Source organism: Schistocerca americana, chromosome 1 (assembly GCF_021461395.2).
Source record: "Schistocerca americana isolate TAMUIC-IGC-003095 chromosome 1, iqSchAmer2.1, whole genome shotgun sequence".
NCBI classification, from domain to species: Eukaryota; Metazoa; Arthropoda; class Insecta; order Orthoptera; family Acrididae; genus Schistocerca; species Schistocerca americana.
In genome coordinates, this window is record NC_060119.1 from 786,467,354 (window position 1) to 786,488,821 (window position 21,468).

The 21,468-nt window shown below is 38.6% G+C and overlaps 1 protein-coding gene across 1 annotated transcript in view; it reads right to left on the reverse strand.

Annotated features, from left to right (window-relative positions):
• Positions 1-3,183: 3,183 nt before the first annotated feature.
• The window catches only part of LOC124612375 (BRISC and BRCA1-A complex member 2-like), a 57,841-nt gene continuing 39,556 nt past the window's right edge, over positions 3,184-21,468 (reverse strand). The window contains exon 4 of the mRNA XM_047140547.1: positions 3,184-4,701. Within this exon, the coding sequence (XP_046996503.1) occupies positions 4,087-4,701 (615 nt within the window). The 3' untranslated portion in view covers positions 3,184-4,086. The remainder of the gene's footprint in view (positions 4,702-21,468) is intronic.

A 21,468-nucleotide genomic window follows, 5' to 3' on the forward strand; every position in this document is an offset into this window, starting at 1 on the left:
TCTAAATGCAAATAATTAAAATAAACTGATAAGCAAAGAATAATATTTTTACTGGGCATATATGAGCAAAGGTCAATAAAGTGAACAATTATAAAAAAAAAAAAAAAAAAAAAAATGTAGCTTTGTCCACTGTAATTGTATAATTAAGAGTGAGAATATCCCCCCCCCCCCCCACATGGGTTGTTTGATTGATACAACAAATTAACTACACCGGTAACATTTTGAATACCTCAATTAATTGTTTAGCAAAAGACTGTAATTCTTTTTATGTGTGATACAGTACAGTGCAGTTGTGTAGAAATATATGGCAAAGTGAAACTAATCATTATTTTTCAGTCAACTCAAAGCAGAGTGTGCTTCAGGGGTTTTATAATTTTCTTGCAGGCCTAACTTCATGATTCAATAATAATAATATCAATTAGGTCCCAGTCATGAAAATAAATATAACCAAATAAAGACAGTTATTCACTGGAAAATAAAAAAGATACAAGACAGATTTTTAAAAACAATATCATTTTTGTCTTTCTGATCAAAGATGTACATGAATATGTATAGAAATAGATTTATTTTATGTTACTTGACTATGACATATAAAATAATCTGGCCTGGAGCTGAGGTAAAAGCTTCTGGTCTTACAACATTATTGGGACTGCAAACCTGGTAGTTAAAGAAAGGAAGGAGAGCCAGTGGATAATTACATGGCCTCAAAAAAAAAAAAAAAAAAAAAAAAAAAAAAAAAAAAAAAAAAAAAAAAAAAAAAAAAAGGAATATCTATTACTATTATAGTTACGAGTTTTTTTTCTCTTTTTGATTTTGACTGTCACTGAGCATTATGTGTGGTGGCCAGTCTTACTTCATGTACTACTCTGCAGTCGTTTGTCCACGTAACGAGTGACAGAACATTAAATTTACACAGCATGATGTAAGTTGCTCTACACTGTCAAGTTCTCAAATTCCTTAATCACTAATCTGATCTTCATCTACTTTCTCTTCCATTTACAAAATACTGTTTTCAGGTTTCTTTCCTTTATATAGTCCTACTATGTACCTCTTCCATCTTTCAGCATCCTCTTCCTTGATTAGTAGTGGCCTGTCATCTAAGCTGTCTCTGTTCATACAACTGTTTCTCTTTTCTCTAAATATTTTTTTTTTTTAAATTTCCCATCTGGATTATACTTGGTGACAATTATCGAACTATATGAAATAAAATTTTCACAACTTCTGAATGGTTTGTGTTAGTCATTCAAACTGCACAGTCGGATGTGGGACATGATGGGAATTAATATGCATGTTTGGTTTAGCAACAAAGCCCACTTTAATTTGAACAGGTTTGTCAACAAGCAAATTTGGGGGACTCAGAATCTGCATTTCACGGTTGAGACATCTCTTCACCCTCAGTGGGTGAACTGTGTGGTGTGCTACGTTCAGTAACAGAATAATCAGTGTGATATTCCTTGATGACATGGTGACTACTGACTGGCATTTGAAGGTTTTGGAAGATGATTTCATCCTCATTATCCACAGTCACTCTGATTTTGACAAGACGTGGTTCACGACCTCATTGAAGCAGCAGAGTGTCTGGTGTCCTGGAGGAGCACTTGGGGGACTGCATTCTGGCTCTGAGGTATCCAAGAGGCCTCTTGCGTGGGCCTCGATTGGTCGCCATATTCTCTGGATCTGAACATATGCAACTCTTTTTTGTGGGGAAATATTAAAGACAAAATCTACAGTAATAACCTGAAAACCATTGCTGAACTGAAAACAGCCATTCGCAAGCGCAACAAACTTGTCATAACCTAAATCCGAATACCTATAGTGACGTTTACATGTTGAATAAAGTGTGCACTCCCTAGTTTGTAAGTAACTAATGGTGTTTCCCCCCCCCCCTAGTTCAATGACTGTCACTCTGTAAATAGACCATTCAGCCCAGAGGCCCACTGTGTGAAGGTCCTCAAGGCTGCACAATGTCAAAAAATTACATAATTTATTCATAAAAGAAATAATTTTCTGATATTCCTCCCTTAGAAACCAAGTGAACTGGTCTTCATGGATGAGGAAACACTCATTTGCGAAGCTGCTCACAAAGATTTCATTACAACACAGAAAGCTTGTTGATGTCAGGTATCACTCTGCTTTTGCATTTTTTGATCTAGTTAAAAATAGATACACCAAATGGCTGAGTCAAAAAAAATTCTTCAATGGAGTACAAGGAGCTGAACTCATAGGTTACTCTTCAAGTTCATTTCATTTCATTTGTAGCCAGACTTTTTTCATTTCCTGAAAAGCTACTGAAACTTTGTGTTCTAGAATAATTGATAACTTTTTGGGTAAAAACAAATAAGTTTCTATGAAGACTGTTATTTTTCCTGATATTGATTCAGAGAACTGAATTTTTTGTTTGAAAAGGATATTTTGCATATGATGCAATTCATTAAAAAATATATATGCTGAGAAGAAGAGGCTGGCTCACCTACTTCCATAAACAGGCTTTTGCAAGACAGTCTCAAATTAATATGATAAAGAATTCATATGGCACAATTTTCGGCACCAGAAACTTTAGCTTGCTTTCATGAGTTACTCCAAAAATATGACGATGCGGGTGTATTACATTGTGGAATGACAGTAGGCAAAGCTTCCCAGTGACACCAACCTTTCCCATATTCATCGATGCTTCTAGTGCTTTGTATTTCTCTTCTAATACACCTGATTTGCCACACTGCACTTTGCTAATTTCATTTTTAAGCATCTATATTTCCTTTTGCCCGATTCATTTACAGAATTTTCATATTTTCTTCTCTCATCACTTACATTTAACATCTCACTTAGTTCTGCTACATATTATCATTTTGTTTACTTTTTCGTTTGCTGCTTTTACTAAATAAAGTTGTGTAAAAAACAATAATGGTTGAAGTAAGTGGTAGTAAATGTATCAAAATAATTACATTGACAATAAATGTTATTTCATGGCTTCTGTAATGATACTACTGATACCATTTAAAGTAAAAACAGAACCAATTTAGGAATTATACAGGCTGAAAAATAAAGACATGTAATTGACTGTGGTGAACAAATAAATGTTACAAAATAACTGTATTTCATATGTGGTGGTGTATTTTAATGAAGCAGAATTTGGTACCATATCTCATTGTACAGAATGTAAGGAAATAGAGAGATGAAACAAAAAACATTGTGATAAATTTTTAATCAAAATTCTGTATTTTTGACAATTATAATTTGTATGCACATGAACAGTTCCAACAAATGAGAATTATCTTGATACTAATGAAAATAAAAAAGATATCACTGCCTCAATGATCTAGTAAGTGAAAATATAATGTGTACAGAGTGTTTCAGAAGTGGTCAACATTTAGGGATATGAATAATAATAATAATAATAATAATAATAATAATAATAATTTGAAACAAGTAAATATGGGATCTGAAATGCATGCCTTAAGAGCTATGAGCAATTCTTGATCTTTTATACTGTGAAACATATCTCTTCTATTGCAAGCTCTTTACTTTCCATTTTTTGGGAAATGGTAGTACGGGCAAATACAAGACAAAAAGTCCAATAAACATGTTCTCAAAAGTGCATACCTTTAGAGCTATGATCACTTGTTCATCTTCGCTACTTTGAAACACAACTCTTCTAATGAACAAGTGTTCGTAACTTTTAAGGTATGCATTTTAGAGTACATGTTTACTACACTTTTTTTTCTTCTTCTTGTTTGGGTCCATACCACCATGCCCCAAAACATGGAAAGGAAAGAGCTTGCAGTAGGAGAGGTCAGTTTCACAGTATCAAAAACCAAGAATTGCTCGTAGCTCTTAAGACATGCATTTTAAAGCCCAAGTTTACTTGACTTTTTTTGTTTCGAATGATTGTTCCTGTCACATCCCTGAACATTAACCATCACTTCTGAACACCCTGCATGTTGACAAATGTTCTGATCAGCATATATTCTGAATACATGTAAAAAAATATTCGACTTCATAGACAGTTACAAATATATCTTATTTTGTTCTAAATTACACAACAGCTAAAACAGCATACTACAAAAAGCTCAATTCCAGATAAATAAATCACAAATTTAGAGAGCTCTGAATTGAATTTTTCTGAAAGACTTCCACATATTCTATAACGGTGGCAATAAGTTTTTCAGCCATTTTTTTTACCTCAGTGCGGGGATTGTAGGGGAAGTCTTCAAATCTATATCGATAAGGCTTCCCATCTGTTGCGTGATATACTGACTGGAACATAACAACAGGTTTTTCACGGGGAAATCCAGGAGGCAACGTGAAGTGCAAAATGAAATAAAAATCTCTCCATTCAAGTAAAAAGGAAGCTCTGGTAAAGCCAATGCCATCATATTCCAAGACACCATTACCAAAATGATGAAAAAGAGCAGTAATAAGTTCTCTCCTTCTGTCATGGGCAGCAGCGGCAGCATCAATTCGGTCCTGTAAGCGTGCCGTTACCACAGGAACATAGTCCATTAAGCAACTACCACCAGGTGGAAATGGGGGTAATGACATTCCACTACCTCCGACACCCTCAAGTGCTGCCTCAGCCTGTAATGACAGCAGCAGCTGCGGAGTGATGCGACCTCCTTCAGTAGGAGAATGGAATGTCACGGTCAAAGTAGCAGTGGGCTCACCAGTATTCCCAAGGGGCTGTGGAATTGCTGAGAAATCCACCTGCGCAACAAAAACACATACAATTAGCAAACTGAATTTTCCGTCCATGATAGTGATTATAATTAAGCCCCAGAGAGAGAGAGAGAGAGAGAGAGAGAGAGAGAGAGAGAGAGAGAGAGAGAGAGAGAGAGAGATCCACCATAAAATCCAACAAGTTTGCCATCAACTGTAATATGAGGGTGGTTGGAAAGTTCTTGAAACGGAATACTAAAGTACTTACATCACTGAAACTTTTTTATTTTTCCATGTAGTCTCCTTGAAGATTAATGCACTTAGTCCAACGACATTCCAGTGCCTTGATCCTATCTCAAAAATGAGTTTCCTCCAGACCTGCAAAATAGTTGTCAACTCCGACTATCAATTCTTCATTTGAAGTGAATCTTTGGCCACCAAGAAAAATTTTCAGTTTTGGGAGGAGATGGAAGGCTGATGGAGCCATATCTGGTGAGTAAAGCAGGTGTGGCAAAAATTCATATCTTAGTTCATGGAATTTTGCCATGGCAATGAGACGGCACATGTGTGCGGGCACACATTGTCTTGATGGAAGATGACTTTCTTCCTTGGCCTTTGTCGCACATATTTTGTTGCAATTTGTCCATGAGGTTAGCACACTATTCTCCAGTAATTGTTCGCCCAGTGGGGAGATAATCTACAAACAGAATCCCCTTCACATCTCAGAACACTGAAGCCATGACCTTTCCCGCTGAAGGAATTGTCCTTGCTTTCTTTGGTGGTGGAGATTCAGCATGTATCCACTGCTTTGACTGTTGTTTTGTCTCTGAGGTATAGTAGTTCACTCAAGTTTCATCTGTGGTAACAAACCAGCACAAAATATGTTGTTCACTTCTCCTAAAACGGGCCTATTGTTCCGATATGTCCATTCTCATGCATATTTGATCCAGCGTCAAGAGTCGCGGCACCCATCTGGCAGGTAATTTTTTCTTTTCTAATTCTTCAGTTAAAACGTGACATATCCTTTCAGATGACATCTCGCAAATGTGAGCAATTTCACACATTTTCAATTGGCGATCCTGTGACCATTTTGTGCACTTTTGCAAAGATTTCTGGAGTAGTTACCAATCTTGGCCAACCACTGCGCGGATCGTCATCTAAGCTCTCCCGACCAAATTTACATTCATTTGTTCACTTGGCAACAGTTGCATATGATGGAGTGGAGTCCCCCAGTTTACTCTGGAAATCAGCATGAATATACTTTGCATTCATACTTTTCTTCATGAAGTACTTAATCACTGCTCGAATCTCTATTTTTTCCATCTTCACAAATCACTATGCAGGAACAACAACAGAACCATGTTGCCGCAACAGCTCTCTGCCAAGAGCGCTGATGTGGCACATGTTTACAATCAACAGTCCAATGAATACCACCTGAACAACTCGTTGCACTAGCGCTGACCTCTTGTGGTGATTCTGAGAACTTTTTCAAACCATCCTCGTATTTATTACAATTTTCACAAGGCACAAAAGAAATTGATAGATACATAATGATTTATAATGAAGTTCTAAGGGAGAAATTAACTGCAGCAGGAGTGGCTATATTAACTGATAAAAAAAATGGAAAATAAAGCTACATATTATAAATGAAAGAATTTTGGTGCTTAGGCAGGCAGAAGTAGAGAGAGGAACTTCAGTAGTCACGTAAGTTCCAGAGGGGAAAAAATTACAACACTCTCTTATCTCATTACAAAAGATCTGCAAAGATCGATTTTATTAATGTGACAGGTGATCTGAATGCTCATGTACAGAACAAACCAATCAGAGAAGAAATGGGAAATTAAGGTGAACCCTTACTGAATGAAAATGGTGAATTATTAAAGGAATTTGCTACTTACAACCTATTAAAAGTCATCAACAGCTATTTAAGGACATCCATAAATATACATAGACTGCAAGAGGACAGTGGCTGATCAATTGTTCACAACGTAATGGTTAATAAAAGACTAGGATCAGATGTAGCAGGTACCAGAATGCATAGAGGAAGTGACTTATACACAGGTCATTCACTATCTGGATCAGATGTAGCACATACCTGAATACTTAGAGGAAGTGACTTATACACAGACCATTCATTATTAGGAAGTGACTTATACACAGACCATTCATTATTTGGTTATTACAAAAAATAGAATCCTTGCTAAATGGAGAAAAGAATGGAATATGCGAATACAGAGGGTTGAAGTGTATAAAATACACACATCAAAAAAAGTTTTGCATCACTTTTGCATCACCCCTGTTCCCAGAACTGCTGAAGATACATGTTGACTGTGGATATTGTATCACACACACAGTCCCTTTGACTGTTCAGAAATGTCACTAAACCCGCACAAAGATATAAACAACCATGCAGGAGCAGCACCTATTAGACAGAGGTGGTCCGACAGCTAACCTGTTCCAGTCAGTCCACCAGGAAGGAGGTACACAGCTCATTTTGTCTGTAGTTCAACCATGCCTAGACAGTCAATACCCCGGTTTGATTGCGTCCGCATTGTTACTCTGTGCCAGGAAGGGCTCTCAACAAGGGAAGTGTCCAGGTGTCTCGGAGTGAACCAAAGTGATGTTGTTCAGATATGGAGGAGATACAGGGAGACAGGAACTGTCAATGACAGGCCTAGCTCAGGCCCTCCAAGGGCTACTACTGCAGCGGATGTCCACTACATACAGATTCTGGCTCGGAGGAACCCTGACAGCAACGCCACCATGTTGAATAATGCTTTTTGTGCAGTCACAGGACTTGTGTTACGACTCAAACTGCGCGCAATAGGGTGCATGATGTTTAACTTCACTCCCGACGTCCCTGGGAAGATCCATCTTTGCAACCACAACACCATGGAGCGTGGTGCAGATGGGCCCAACAACATGCCGAATGGACTGCTCAGGATTGGCATCACGTTCTCTTCACCAAAGAGTGTCACGTATGGCCTCAACCAGACATTTGTCGGAGACATGTTTGAAGGCAACCTGGACACACTGAATGCCTTACACACACTGTCCAGCAAGTGCAGCAAGGTGGTGGTTCTCCAATTTTTTGGGGTGGCTTTATGTGGGGCCGACATATGGTGCTGATTGTCATGGAAGGCACCATAACGGCTGTACAATATGTAAATGCCATCATCCGACCGATAATGCAACCATATCGGCAGCATATTGGCAAGGCATTCGTCTTTATGGACGACAATCCGCGCCCCCATCATGCATATCTTGTGAATGATGTCCTTCACGATAATGACATTGTCTCCAGACTTGAATCCTATCCAACATGCCTGGGATAGGTTGAAAAGAGTTGTTTATGGACAATGTGACCCACCAATCACCAATTGAGGAGTGGGGCAATCTGGACTAACAGAGCCTTGATGAACTTGTGGATAGTATGCCATGTCGAATACAGGCATCCATCAATGCAAGAGGACGTGCTGCTGAGTATTAGAGGTACCAGTGTGTACGGCAATCTGGACCACTACCTCTGAAGGTCTTGCTGTATGGTGGTACAACATGCAATATGTGATTCTCATGAGCAATAAAAAGGGCACAAATAATGTTTATGGTATCTCTATTCAATTTTCTGTACAGGTTCTGGAACTCTCGGAACCAAGGTGATGCATAACTTTTTTTTTATGTGAGTATATTTGTTGCAAGATGAAGGAGAGAAAGTACCTCTATCGCAGTTGCTTAAAATATATTTAGTTGAGATTCCAACAAGTACTCCTATTAACAAACAATGGGAAACTATAACTTTAGCAATAAAGGAAGCAGTAGGTGAAGCTATTGGGAGGGCAAGGAAATTAAGAAGAAAGCATGGCTTAAAACTAGGGAATGGAGAAATTCCAGAACCTGTAAAGCAAACATAAGTAGCTTATCTAAAAATGATATGGTACTGAAAAAAATGAGGAAGACTGTAAAACATGTACAAATAATGTTAAGTCAGTAAAAAGGCAACTGAAGCAAGAATCTTGAGACAGATCAATAAATTCAATAGATGATGTCCATGGGAGGCAAGACAGCTTATAAATTAATATTGTAACATCTTAATAATGATGAAAGAAACTGTCAATATAAATGTAGTTTAAGGAGAATCCTGGATCTGGCATTATAAAGAATTATGGTATGGTCAAAGATAGTGTGAAGAAGATCAAAGTACAGATAACAGAGCTGTGGGAATTGATGGAACAGTGTAGTATTGCAATCCTTTGAAAATAGGGAAGCTCCAGGAATACATAAAATGAATTTAGAGGTGTTCCAATATAGTGGGATGATTTTTACATTCACATATGTAAGTTGCTAACCCTTTTCTAAGAAAGGAAAATTATACCAGAAGAATGTAGAAACGTTACAGTAATATTATTTTTCAAGAAAGGCAATGTAAGTTCTTGTAATAACTATTATGTAACAAGTCTGGTAAATGGTGGATGGTTATAAAATAATAAACAATACACTTTCATTGAAAGAACAATGTTGATTCACACAATATAATAAACACTACTCATGACATAAGCCTTGGGCCTGTTCTGACTGGCCGACCACCCACTTAACAAGGCAGCAAGAGAAGCACTCTATGTTCGTGCGAAATGGGATCAGCATGTCGCCAATCCTTCCAGATGTTATTTCCAGTGGATTAATCCTGATGATGCCATTAAGTTCACACGCACGGGCGCATGCGAGTGCGCGCCCACACGCACGCACGCACGCACGCACACACACAGAGAGAGAGAGAGAGAGAGAGAGAGAGAGAGAGAGAGAGAGAGAGAGAGAGTATGCTTTTCTAGATTATCAATTTATCCAACAGGATGATGATGAAAATCTTCAGAAATCATTACATATGCTAAGCAATCAAGACATGGCAAAGAAAATACCCAATTAGAGCCAAGATAATAATCGAAGATCAACCAATAGAACAAGTTTGAAGCTTCTCTCTTTCTGGTTGTGATTTATCTTTTAACAATGATGATAAAGCGGAGAAAAGCTTCGCTTATTTCAATACTGTGTGTGGACCAACTCAGCAAAAATGGAAGGTTAAAGTGACGGAAGAGATCCAAATTTTGGCTGTGCCAACATTGATGTATGGAAGCAAGAAGTGGGTGCATAAAATGAATTACGGAAACAAAATACAATCATTTAAAATGTGATTCCCCTGATCAACAAAAGGGCACTTCCTAAAAGACAACTAATGAATGAAGAGATAAGGCACCAATTAAATATCTTCTCAATGATAGAATTTCCCTAAACAAGAGAAACTGCAAAAAACACATTTTTAGAATTCCAAAACTTGCAACCTACCGGCAGACAAGATGACAGAAAAACAGGGGTAGGAAAAAACTAACAGCCTAATCCTGGAGGATTAAGCAAGTAAGTAAGTAAATAAATTTCCACAACCACAATTTCAAGAGGTTAATATAGTGAAAACACTTAAGATCGAAATTCCAACTATAAACAATGAAATAAATAGTACAGTCGATGATGAACATATCATTTAAAAAATTCAATGAGTCTGTAATTCCAAAACAAATACAGTTGTATAATTAAGTCTATTATGTGGACCATACAACTGTAGCATCATGTTAAAAGCTCACCCTATAAAAACAATTATAATAAAAATCAAACAATTTTTTGCCTATCCCTTTGTGAGACACCAAGGGACAGAAGCAAATAACATTCGTGTAGTATGTACACAGGACTACACTACTGCTCTCATAAAATTCTTCTGGGCTGCTCAACATAACATACTGTAAAAATTACAATGGTGACGAACGCTAGAGGTTTCAGAGGGTCGTCAATAAGTAATGCAACACATTTTTTTTTCCCTCGATTAATTTAAGCTGAAATAAATGCAGAATTTGTTATTGGACTTTGTGGAATATTCCCACTGCCGTTCCTATAATTTCATGAAGTTCAGATAGGGGGCACCACTATACGTAGCCTTCAAAATAGCGTCTGTAACAGAGGAGCATTCCAAGGAGAGAGCTGTCATTGAGTTTCTTTTGGCAGAAAACCAGAGCATCGCAAACATTCATATGCACTTGCAGAATGTCTACAGAGAAGTGACAGTAAACAGCAGCATAAAGGTCATGCATCTACCCGATCTCTCACGTGTCAGCTAGCCACACACAGCTGCGATCGACAGACCACAATAAAACACCTTGGTGCTAAAGTGGATATCTCTGTTGGTAGAGCTGACACCCAAGTCTGCACATTGAAGAGGAGTTCACAAGACTTCATTGAACTTTTCTTCCTCATATACCCTACAGGCCAGATCTTGCACCTTCCAACTTCCACCTGTTTGGCCCAAATGAAGGATGCAATCCGTGAGAAGCAGTACATGGATGATGGTGAGGCTATTGATGCAGCAAGACATTGGCTCTGGTGGCAACCAGACTCTGCAGACATACGGGACCTCTCAGTAAGTTGGCATAAGGCTGTTGCATTGAAATGAGAGTAAGTTGAAAAATAGGGTTTTTTTAGCCAGAGTGGAGAATAATACGGTGTTTTGCAACTCTGAATAAAACCAACCTACTTTCAGAAAAAATGTGTTGCATTACTTTTTGAATGCCCAAGTGCAGTGTGAAATAGTCAACAATTCTCACGAATTTAATGTAAACTTTCATTAAGCACTTACAGGCAATGTTGTGATCTGTGAGTAGCTGATTTCTCATTGCATTCTGTTGACTTTTCACATCTCAACTGTGTTGAGGCAAATGTGTATTTTGTATTTAGAAAGTGAAATTTATTTCTGGACACTGCAAAACTTATTACCATAATTCAAAATATTTCTTCACTCCTACAGCAATGGTAAATATCCAAGACAATTACAACATTATCTTTTTTTTAAAGACGAAGCCACGTGTAACAAACTCCTATAAAATGATCTTGGGGTTTTAGTTGTTTCTAGTGGTTCAGAACTCCATGAGCTTTCAGCCAAGGACACTCTTATATTTGTCAAATGGTAGCTACTGACTGACTTAGTTGTGTTGTCCTTGTGTGTGTGTGTGTGTGTGTGTGTGTGTGTGTGTGTGTGTGTGTGGGTGGGTGCGCGCGGGCAAGGAGGAGGTTACAAGAAAGGGGAGAGACAGATCTTAGTTGAATCTTGTCTGCCTTCTTGGGGAATCTTAGAAGACTGATTGTCCACCAAAACCTTTCATTAAACCTACCTTCTTACAGTTAATGTGTTGAATTTACTGTCAGTTCTGAGTATGTACTGTTCTGGATGAGTACTCATCATCAGACAGTTGACCACTTAATTTCTGAATGCCAAGTGTCACTCATCGAGCATTGTGTACATCACAGCAAAACAGCAGGACATATTATTCTTGCTTTAACTGAGGTTGGAGAGTAGCACTGCAATAAAAACACATCACCAAGACTCGCCATACAGCGAAGGCAGGCTTCACTTTTTCAGTATAAGAGCATCTTTTTGTATTCTAACCACCTTGCCTGCAGGCCAAGGAGTGATGAGACTGGATAAGTTGGGGAATGGAAACATGGTCAACATCCACTGACACTGGGTTTGCATGAAAGACACGATGAGCAGCGTTGCTTGGGATAACTCCAGGTACACCGTGCAAGAATGAAACTGAAAATGCCAGCTGAAACACCAGAGGAAATGTGCCTGATGAGTCTTAGGAGAGACACCTGGTGTACACTCCAGCAATTAAAGCTGGAACACCAGGAAGGATAGCAATAACGAAATTTTTATTATAGAGAATAGATGATTAATTTTATAGGTGATTTGGCACATACAGGGTGCGCAATTTAGTACACACAACTGCCAACACTGGCAGTAACAACAGCACTATGCCATGGGGTACCAAGAAAACTAAACTAGGACAACAGACATGGACATGAAATTCCATGCTTCTTAACTCTATGCCACAGTTCACTGTTCATAGTTTTTGGCGAGTGGTGCTGTGCAAGTCTCTCGGTAACATGTGCCCTGATGTTTCCAATATGAGCGAGACCTGGAGAATGTACTGACGAGAGCACCAATCACACAGATTCTGTATCAAAGTATGTCAGGATAGCCACGCAACCTGGGCAATGTTGAAAGATAACATGCTGTGACTTCGAAGATCTGGCCAGCCATTGGTCTAAACACATCAAATGTAATGCCCACAATCCGAATTACCTGCCGTGTGAGTGGCAATTGTCTCATTCACGCATCAGTTGTGAGGTCCTGACCAACATGAACAGCAATATTGTGGGACGAAGTTCAACTACAGTCTCTACAGGGCATAGCATTGCTGCTGTCGAATTCTTACACATGCTGGTAGATGTTGCTCTTCCTTGCACGAGGCATAACATGACCTTCTCACAAATAAGTAACATGCAAATGAGAATTCATTTCATAATCTTTTGTTATATGCAGAATGGTAATGGCAAGCACTGAAAATGGCTGTACAGAAATGCAAAACATTTGCATTTCCAAGCACGGAGTACACATTTACACCGAATTTGGTGATTGTGTATATCGTCTTCATGGTGTCAAAATTTCAATGATCAGCAGTATGTATATGTGTGTGTGAGCGGGATTTGAGAGTGGAGGCAGTAGTATGCATGGATCACGGAGACTCTGAAGAAGCAGTCATGTTTTTAATCTGAATTACTAAATTCCAGCTCTTATTTATGAGTCTACTCATCATTGATTGGTTATGGTTAACCATTCCATTGCTCTATGCAGAATTTTCCAGTATCATAAGTGGCACTACTTAGAACCATTACCTATGCAGTAGCAACTTTTATGTATGCCAAAATCAGTCATGCAGTTCATGGTGAAGAGTACCAAATACACTCTTATATTGTTTCCAAGAAGTACCAAATCTTGGCAACCAGTCATTCCACTTCTTGGTAATGATGTCATAATGATGTCACACTCAACATGGCCTACATCTGTTTACACAACATTGTCTACTGTAAAGATGTGTGTGGCATTTTTTATGTTAACTGTGAACATAAAAGTATTAAGTATGATTTATCAGATGAATACTGTGGATCACCAACAAACTCTAGAACAACAATTACCACACTTACAATTTTCTGCCAAAAGGTAACGAATCTATTTTAACTATCCAATAACAATTAAATAAATAAACATTTTACAGAGATACTTGGTGTAATGTGTCTCAACATCTGTATGAATATAAAAAGAAAGTTACAAAACATATTCTGATGTTCCTGTGGTTGTAAAATATTTTTTGTCTCTTCTGTTAAATTAGATTTTATGTATTTGGTACCTTTTGGAAATTAGCTTCTCAATTTGGAACTGGTACACCCTTACGTTGGGGGAGATTTTCAAAAAGACTAGTTTTTCCCCTACTTCACCAATAACTGGTATGATGCTTGCACTTCATTTTAATAGCTTTCATTACTTTTACCGTTACCTACCTTCTGCAGTACACTCTTCTAAATACATTGATATTGAGGAACAAATCTCCATGGTCATATAATGGGTCAGTACATGAAATTAATATCAGAAAAGTTAATAATAAAATTTACGGCACTCCTATGCAGATACTGCTGAGTATATATTAGCATAATCAAAACAATATGACACTGGAATTAGCTTAATTTTCTTCCAGAAACTCACCGGCAGAATAGAAGGTGTATGCCACGAGGAAATAATTCAGTTTGGACTTGGAAGTGCTTATTGAGATTGGATGCAACAGAATAATGCACAAGAGTCAAGGAGGATCAATCCGAATGGAGATTAGATTTTTCCCTAGCATTAACTGAGAAAAAACTCATAATTCTTACGAATAAGCTCCTAATGTCAACAACAAATGACATTAAAGAAAATATATATTGAGGGTTCAATGTCAGAATTCCCAATCCCCTGAACAGCAGTTGACAAGAGGTATGCCAACTTACACCATGCATTGCTTTAGTTGCCTGTTTCTGTACCAAAAATGCCTTTGTGAATGGGAACAACTACCCTAGAACATAAAGCTGTATGACATAAGTGAATGAAAATACAAAAGGTAAACTAATTTTCATATTGGACTATCACTTATTGCAGACAATGTTCTGACAGCAAATTCACCTTTTGAACAAGATCCTCCATATGGGCTTTCCATGACAGCTTATCACCTACCTGAACACCTAGAAATTTGAACTGTTTAGGTTCACTACTCATATGCCCATTCTGTGTAATCAATTTGGCAATTTTAATTAAATTGTGTCAGAAATTAAGTTAACAGTAGAAAGCACTTTTTTTCACACCAGTTACACATAGATTAACAGTAGAAACAGTGATTTAACATCAATTTATTTTCTTCAGATCATGAACTTATGCCAAACTCCATTATTTGATACATTTCCTACATTGCACTCAATGTCTTCCACTACTAAGGTAGTCTCATTAGCAAACAAATATTTCAGATTAATGTGTCGCATTACAAACTACACATATCAGAAACAGAAGCAGTTCCACCACCGAACCCTTGGGTGCATTTCACTTAATTGTGCCTCATTCAGACACCACCTCACAGCTGTTCACATTATTGTGGAGGTCCTATTGCTTTTTGTTCTTAAAAGTATGAGAGGAACCATTTGTGAGCCACCTCTCTTCTACCATAGTGGTCATAATCTGCAGTGATATTTTGTGATGAACTCAGTCAAAAATCTTAGTTGGTTCAAAGAAGACCTCTAGTGATCGCAACTTTTTGTTCAATCCATGCAATGCCTCACACAGAAAAGGAGACTACAGCATTTTCAGTTGTTAAACCATTGCAAAAACAAAGTTTGATAAGACCAGTAAAAAAAGTTCCTTCAATGGATATACACTTGGTACTGTGACCCTCCAGCTTTTCCATCCCACTGGAAAAATAGCTTCTGTCAAACTCGGCAAAATACTCGTTGACTAACTTCCTCATTTGATGAAAATGTCTTCCCAGCACACCAAAGTTTCAAGTTAGGGAACAGGAAGAAGTCACTTGGGGCTATGACTGGTATGGTGGATGAGGAACCAATTCAAAGCCCAATTCGTGCACCATCACTATAGTTATTGTTGATGTGTGGTATGGCACATTATTCTGGTGCAAGACCAACTTTTTTGCATACAAATCTTGGTCTTTTTCCAGCCAATGCAAGTTTCAAACCACCCAACAATGAACCATAACAGGATACTGTACTGGTTCAGTTTTTCCAGGTAATCTATAAGGATTATTCCTTGGAAATCCCAAAAAACAGTGGTGATCATCTTAGCAACAGACAAAATGGTCTTTGCTTTCTTCGATGAACTTTCAGAAGACTTTGTCCATTGTTATGACTAGCATACGCCACCAGACATTGTGTTGACTCAATGTGCCTGCTGTGCTTTTGGTTGACTGTGAACAATTGTAGCACCCACCTCACACACAGTTTCTTCATGGCCAATTCTCCTCATCTGAGATGCCTACAATCTCAGCAATCTCACGAATTTTTATTTGGCAGTCTTGCATTACCATATCATGAATTTTATCAATGGTTTCCTTTCTGGTGACCTCAACTGGATGGCTGGACCATGCTTTGTCTCTGGTGTCTGTCCGACCCCTTTGAAATGGACTCAGTATGTATTTCTTCATGCTTATCAAGTGTGTTTCAAGAATTTATTCTCAGCATAAAGTGCAAGTATTTTCCCAAATATTTCTCCTATATATAACAAATATAGTAAATTCTGTAAATATGTTCATTTCTTCATAGACTCTACTCAATATTTGCAACAAAATGGAATAATAAGCAAAATCAAGAATTTAAAAAGTCAGTAATCGCAAAATAAAATTTATGTGGTAACTTTACATAAATAAAGCAATCCACAGAAAATTTAAGACCTCAGACTGTATTGATAGTTTGCTGTTGCAAGGCTCAAAGAAGAACAGAATACAAGACATTAGTCTGTTAACTGTGATAGTAAAGGGAATCAAATTTGAAACAAAATCTTGATAGAAACCAATCTTTTGAACTAAATAATCAGATAAAACATTAATAAGTCTGTAATTAATATGGGGACAGGAAGGATGCATAAAGATGAGAAGACATCGTCAGAACCGCCGTTCACATAACTGCCCTAAGACATTGCGCTTCAAAGCAGAATCTCAGGCTTTTTAGACCTCATGAAAAATATTTATTAGGTTAAGTCTGCATGGAAAGGGGCGGGAAGGGGGGGAGGGGTGGAGAAATTCACCTTAACGCCTTCATTTCTTAATATTTTTACACCAAATTTTGACCTCCTCCAAAGAATTCTCCAATTCTCCATTACCACAATGTACTTCTTTAAACAATCCTTCCATTGTTCAAAACAGTTTTTACATTCACTTATCAGGATATTCTTCATGCCTGTCAGCATTTTTTTTTACCTCCTTCACAGTGGCAAAACACATTCCTTTTATGTCCCTTCTGAGTCCGGGGAACAAAAAGAAATCACAGGGGGCTAGATCTGGTGAGTAGCAGGGATGTGGTGGACAATTGGTGTTATGCTGTTTTTGGTCAAAAACTGCTCTACGGAGAGGGTAGTGTGGACCGGCACATTGTCATGATGGAAGTACCAGTCGCCTGTGAGCCAAAGATTTAACCTTTTCTTCCAGATACTCTCCCTCAATCTTTTCAAAACCTCGAAGTAGAACTTCATGTTGACAGACTGACCCGGGGGAACGAATTCCGCATGCACAACTCCTCTGCAATCAAAGAAACAAATGACCATTGCCTTCATTTTTGACTTCACTTGGCGAGTTTTTTTGGGACAAGGAGGGCCACTTGTCTTTCAAGGGCTTGATTTCTGCTTTATTCCAAGGTCGTATCCATAACAATCATCACCAGTAATCACCTTCGAAAAAAAGTCAGGGCCCTCATTGAGCTGATTTTGAAGTTCAAAACATGCCTGAAGTCAATTCTCCCCTTGCTCATCTGTGAGAAGGCGAGGGACAAATTTGGCTGCAACTCTTCTCATGTGCAAATCTTCAGATAAAATTATCTGAATTGAACTCTAAGATATTCCTGACATCTCGCAGAGTTTATCAATGGTTCGGTGACAGTCTCCACGAACGAGGGCGTTGATTTTGTCGACGTTTTCTTTACTTCTTGATGCTGAGGGGCGTCCTGAATGGGGCTGGTCTTCAATTGACATTTCTCCATTTTTTAATGTGAAAACCACTCATAGACTCTGGTTTTCCTTAGGACAGCATCTCCATAAGCAGTCTTAAGAATTTCAATAATTTCTGCAGCCAATTTCCCCAACAGGAAACAAAACTTCACAGCTGCCCATTGCTCTCGACAATCTGCCATCTTGTTTTCACTGAAATGGAAGAAGTTGTTTTACTAAAATAACTCTCACGAGCAAACTGATGCACTCACAGCGACACAAGTTTGCACACAACTCAGGTGGTGTGACCTGGTAAAACAATGGGTTCCCCCCACTCTCCCTCTCCACCGCATTCCAATTCCCATTACTTTTGGGTCCCCCCTCGTATAGTCGCTCCACAAAGGTGCATTTTTAACCTACGGTCATGTGAAATGTTCTACTCAATTTGATGTCCTCTTCCCTGCTGTGACTTTATCGCAAGAGTGTTCGCCTCTAACTGGAACATAAAGAGTCTTCCCTCTGCTATAAACTCCACTTCATCTGTGTAGGATCTGATCCCAATTATTTTATACTGAAGCGAGGAAGCCATTTTAGAGATGAAGTTTCTCTCTTCCTTCCCTTGTCCTTCTGGCAAGGTGGGAAGTGATTGATTAAGGGGCGTTACATAATAGACTTGCTGTTTCCCTAAGGCAGGTATCAAGTCCAGCTTATGAACTGAATGGCATTCATATCATCTATCAAACAAGACTAAGACTGTGTGATCTAATATTGCAATGGACATGCTTTGCTGTTGGAGACAGTGATAAGGTTGTGTTAACTACTAGTGTTTTTCTCTTTGTCTAACTTCTAGGAGAATGTACTAGTCTTGTAAACATTACTTTTTACTGTCATCCTTCGCTCTCTTCTGAACATAGTCACTGGTTTATTTGATAGCATAGATATGCAAACTATAGATACAAGTGCAGATTTTGTGCCTTTCTGAGACTGATGGTACCTATTGCTATGAGTTGATGGAGTAAAATGCTCTGACAAAAGCAGACAGCTGCATAAACAAATGCTTTCTTCACCTCTGAGCGCAAGACCATTTGTATAACCATCATTTCCTGGATCTTTTTTCCTTCTAGGAACCCATCATTCGTTGTTCCAAACTGGGTGTTTCTGGGTGGGACTGGGGCACATTTGTAATGGAAGACGTTTGTTTCGTGAACTGCTAAACAACATTACCTGCATAAGAGTGACCTTTGTAAACTATGATGGTGTGACCAAAACGTTGTCACTTATGCAGACTTAACCTAGTAAATATTTTTCATGAGGTCTAAAAAGCCTGAGATTCTGCTTTGAAGTGCAATGTCTTAGGGCAGTTAGGTACAAAAGATCTAACGTTTAGACAGATGCAGCCCACCTCTAAGCACATGAGTAACTTAGGGATATAGGAGATAAGAATAAAGATCACAAGTCTTTCAGAACATATTCACTCAATTCATCATATTTTTCACCCCGATGATACCATTGTCTTGCCATTTCCATTGCAATTCTTTGGTATCAATGTTTATGTTATCACTGTAGCTGGCAACCCTTTCACTATAATTCAGTATGGTGTGCTCCTAGTTGCTCTGGTTACTTGGATAGTTTTCATGTCTTGATTAGGAGTGTGCCATTAAAAAAGTATCTTGATGGATGTGGCTTTCAAGTTGTTCTATAGCTTTATATTTCCTACCTTGGCCACAATTCCTCACAGTGAATACACTGTTTACCAAAGGATGTGGTCTGTTACCTACAGACTTCTAATGTGGGTTACCATATTTTTTGCGTGATAGTACTGCCCAAAGAACCACTGGAACAACTGGTAGTGTCTGGAACTGATGAGAAGCCATTGATGTTTCATGAGCAGCTGGTAAATAAAGGTAAATTTTGAAAGAATCCCATTTATCTGTGAATGCCTTATATAACAAAGGATGCGTTTATGCTGCCACATTGCTGCTCGGCCTGGCGATACTGAATCAAGCCCATAGTCTTACTAACTCATTTAACTTGCACCATATCTGCTTGCCCTGCTGCTCGCTACGACCTTCGGCATGTGATGATATGCAGCCAGTTTGTGTATCCCACCTCAACCATCGCCGGACGTCCTGAAACTTAAGCCATGACTGGCTGCTTCAAGGTCAACTTAGCAGTGCCGTATTTGGCTGTTCTTTGATGCACAGTTTATCACACAGCGTACTTCTCCTCATACATCTCCATTCACACTCTGCAAACTACTGTGAAATGCATGGCAGAATGTACTTCTCATTGTACCATATGTAAAGGTACAGAGTCCGGGAAAAAAAAATTGTCACGAAGCTATCTGGGGCCAGGGACATACAGATTACCATAACCACTTAATGATGAGCAACATTAAGTGTAATCATTTCCGGAAATTAGCTCCTCTGTTTCACCAAATTTTTAGTTTTCTTTTCTTCATTATATCAGCAACAAAATCTACAAGTGACAGATGTAGATGTGGACAAAGAACTGACAAAATATTACCTTAGAGTGAGCAGGCCAATGAATTGACCTACAACAGAAATGAAGTTCATAATTTTACATCAAATCTTCATAGCTTTACTATCCTGCTCCAACAATATTTAAAATAACCTGGGAAATTTCTACACCTACATCTACACAGACACTCCACAGGCCACTGTACGGTGCGTGACAGAGGGTACCCTGTACCACTTCTTGTTATTTCCTTTCCTGTTCCACTCACACATACAGCAAGGGAAAAACAACTGTCTATATGCCTCCGGATGATCCACAATTTCTTGTATCGTATCTTGATTGTCCTTACGTACAATGTATGTTGGTGGTAGTAGAATCGTTCGGCAGCCAGCTTCAAATTCCGGTTCACTAAATTTTCTCAACAGTAGTTTTTGAAAAGAACATCACCATCCCTCCAGAGACTCCCATTTGAGTTCCTGAAGCATCTCCATAACACTTACGTTGTGTTTGAACCTACAGGTAATGAAACTAGCAGCCCGCCTCTGAACTGCTTCAATGTCTTCCTTCAGTCTGACCTGGTACAGATCCCAAACACTCAAGCAGTACTCTAGATAGGTCGCACCAGTGCCCTGTACGTGGTCTTCTTTACAGGTGAACAACTCTTTCCTAAAATTCTCCCAATGAACTGAAGTCTACCATTTGCCTTTCCTACCACAGTTTTCACATGCTCGTTCCACTTCATATTGCTTTGCAACGTTATGCCAAGATATTTCAATGACTTGACTGTGTCAAGCAGGACACTAGTAATACTGTATCTGAACATTACAGGTTTGACTTTCCTGCTTGACCACATTAACTTACATTTTTACACATTTAAGGCTAGCTGCTATTTATCACACCAAGTGAAAATTTTGTTAAGTTGTTTGTATCTTCCTACAGTCACTCAGGTTCAACACCTTACTGTATACCACACCATCAGCAAACAACTGCAGATTGCTGCCCACCTGTCAGCCAAATCATTTATGTATACAGAGAACAGCAGCAGTCCTATCTCATTTCCCTGGTGCACTCCTGACGATACGCTTGCCTCTGATGAATACTTGCCATCAAGGCTGATGAATACTTGCCATCGAGGACAACATTACTCACATATCTATGGTCCTTTCCCATATGTTCACTTCTTTGTTAACAGCCTGCAATGGGGCACCATGTCAATTTCCGGAAATCTAAAG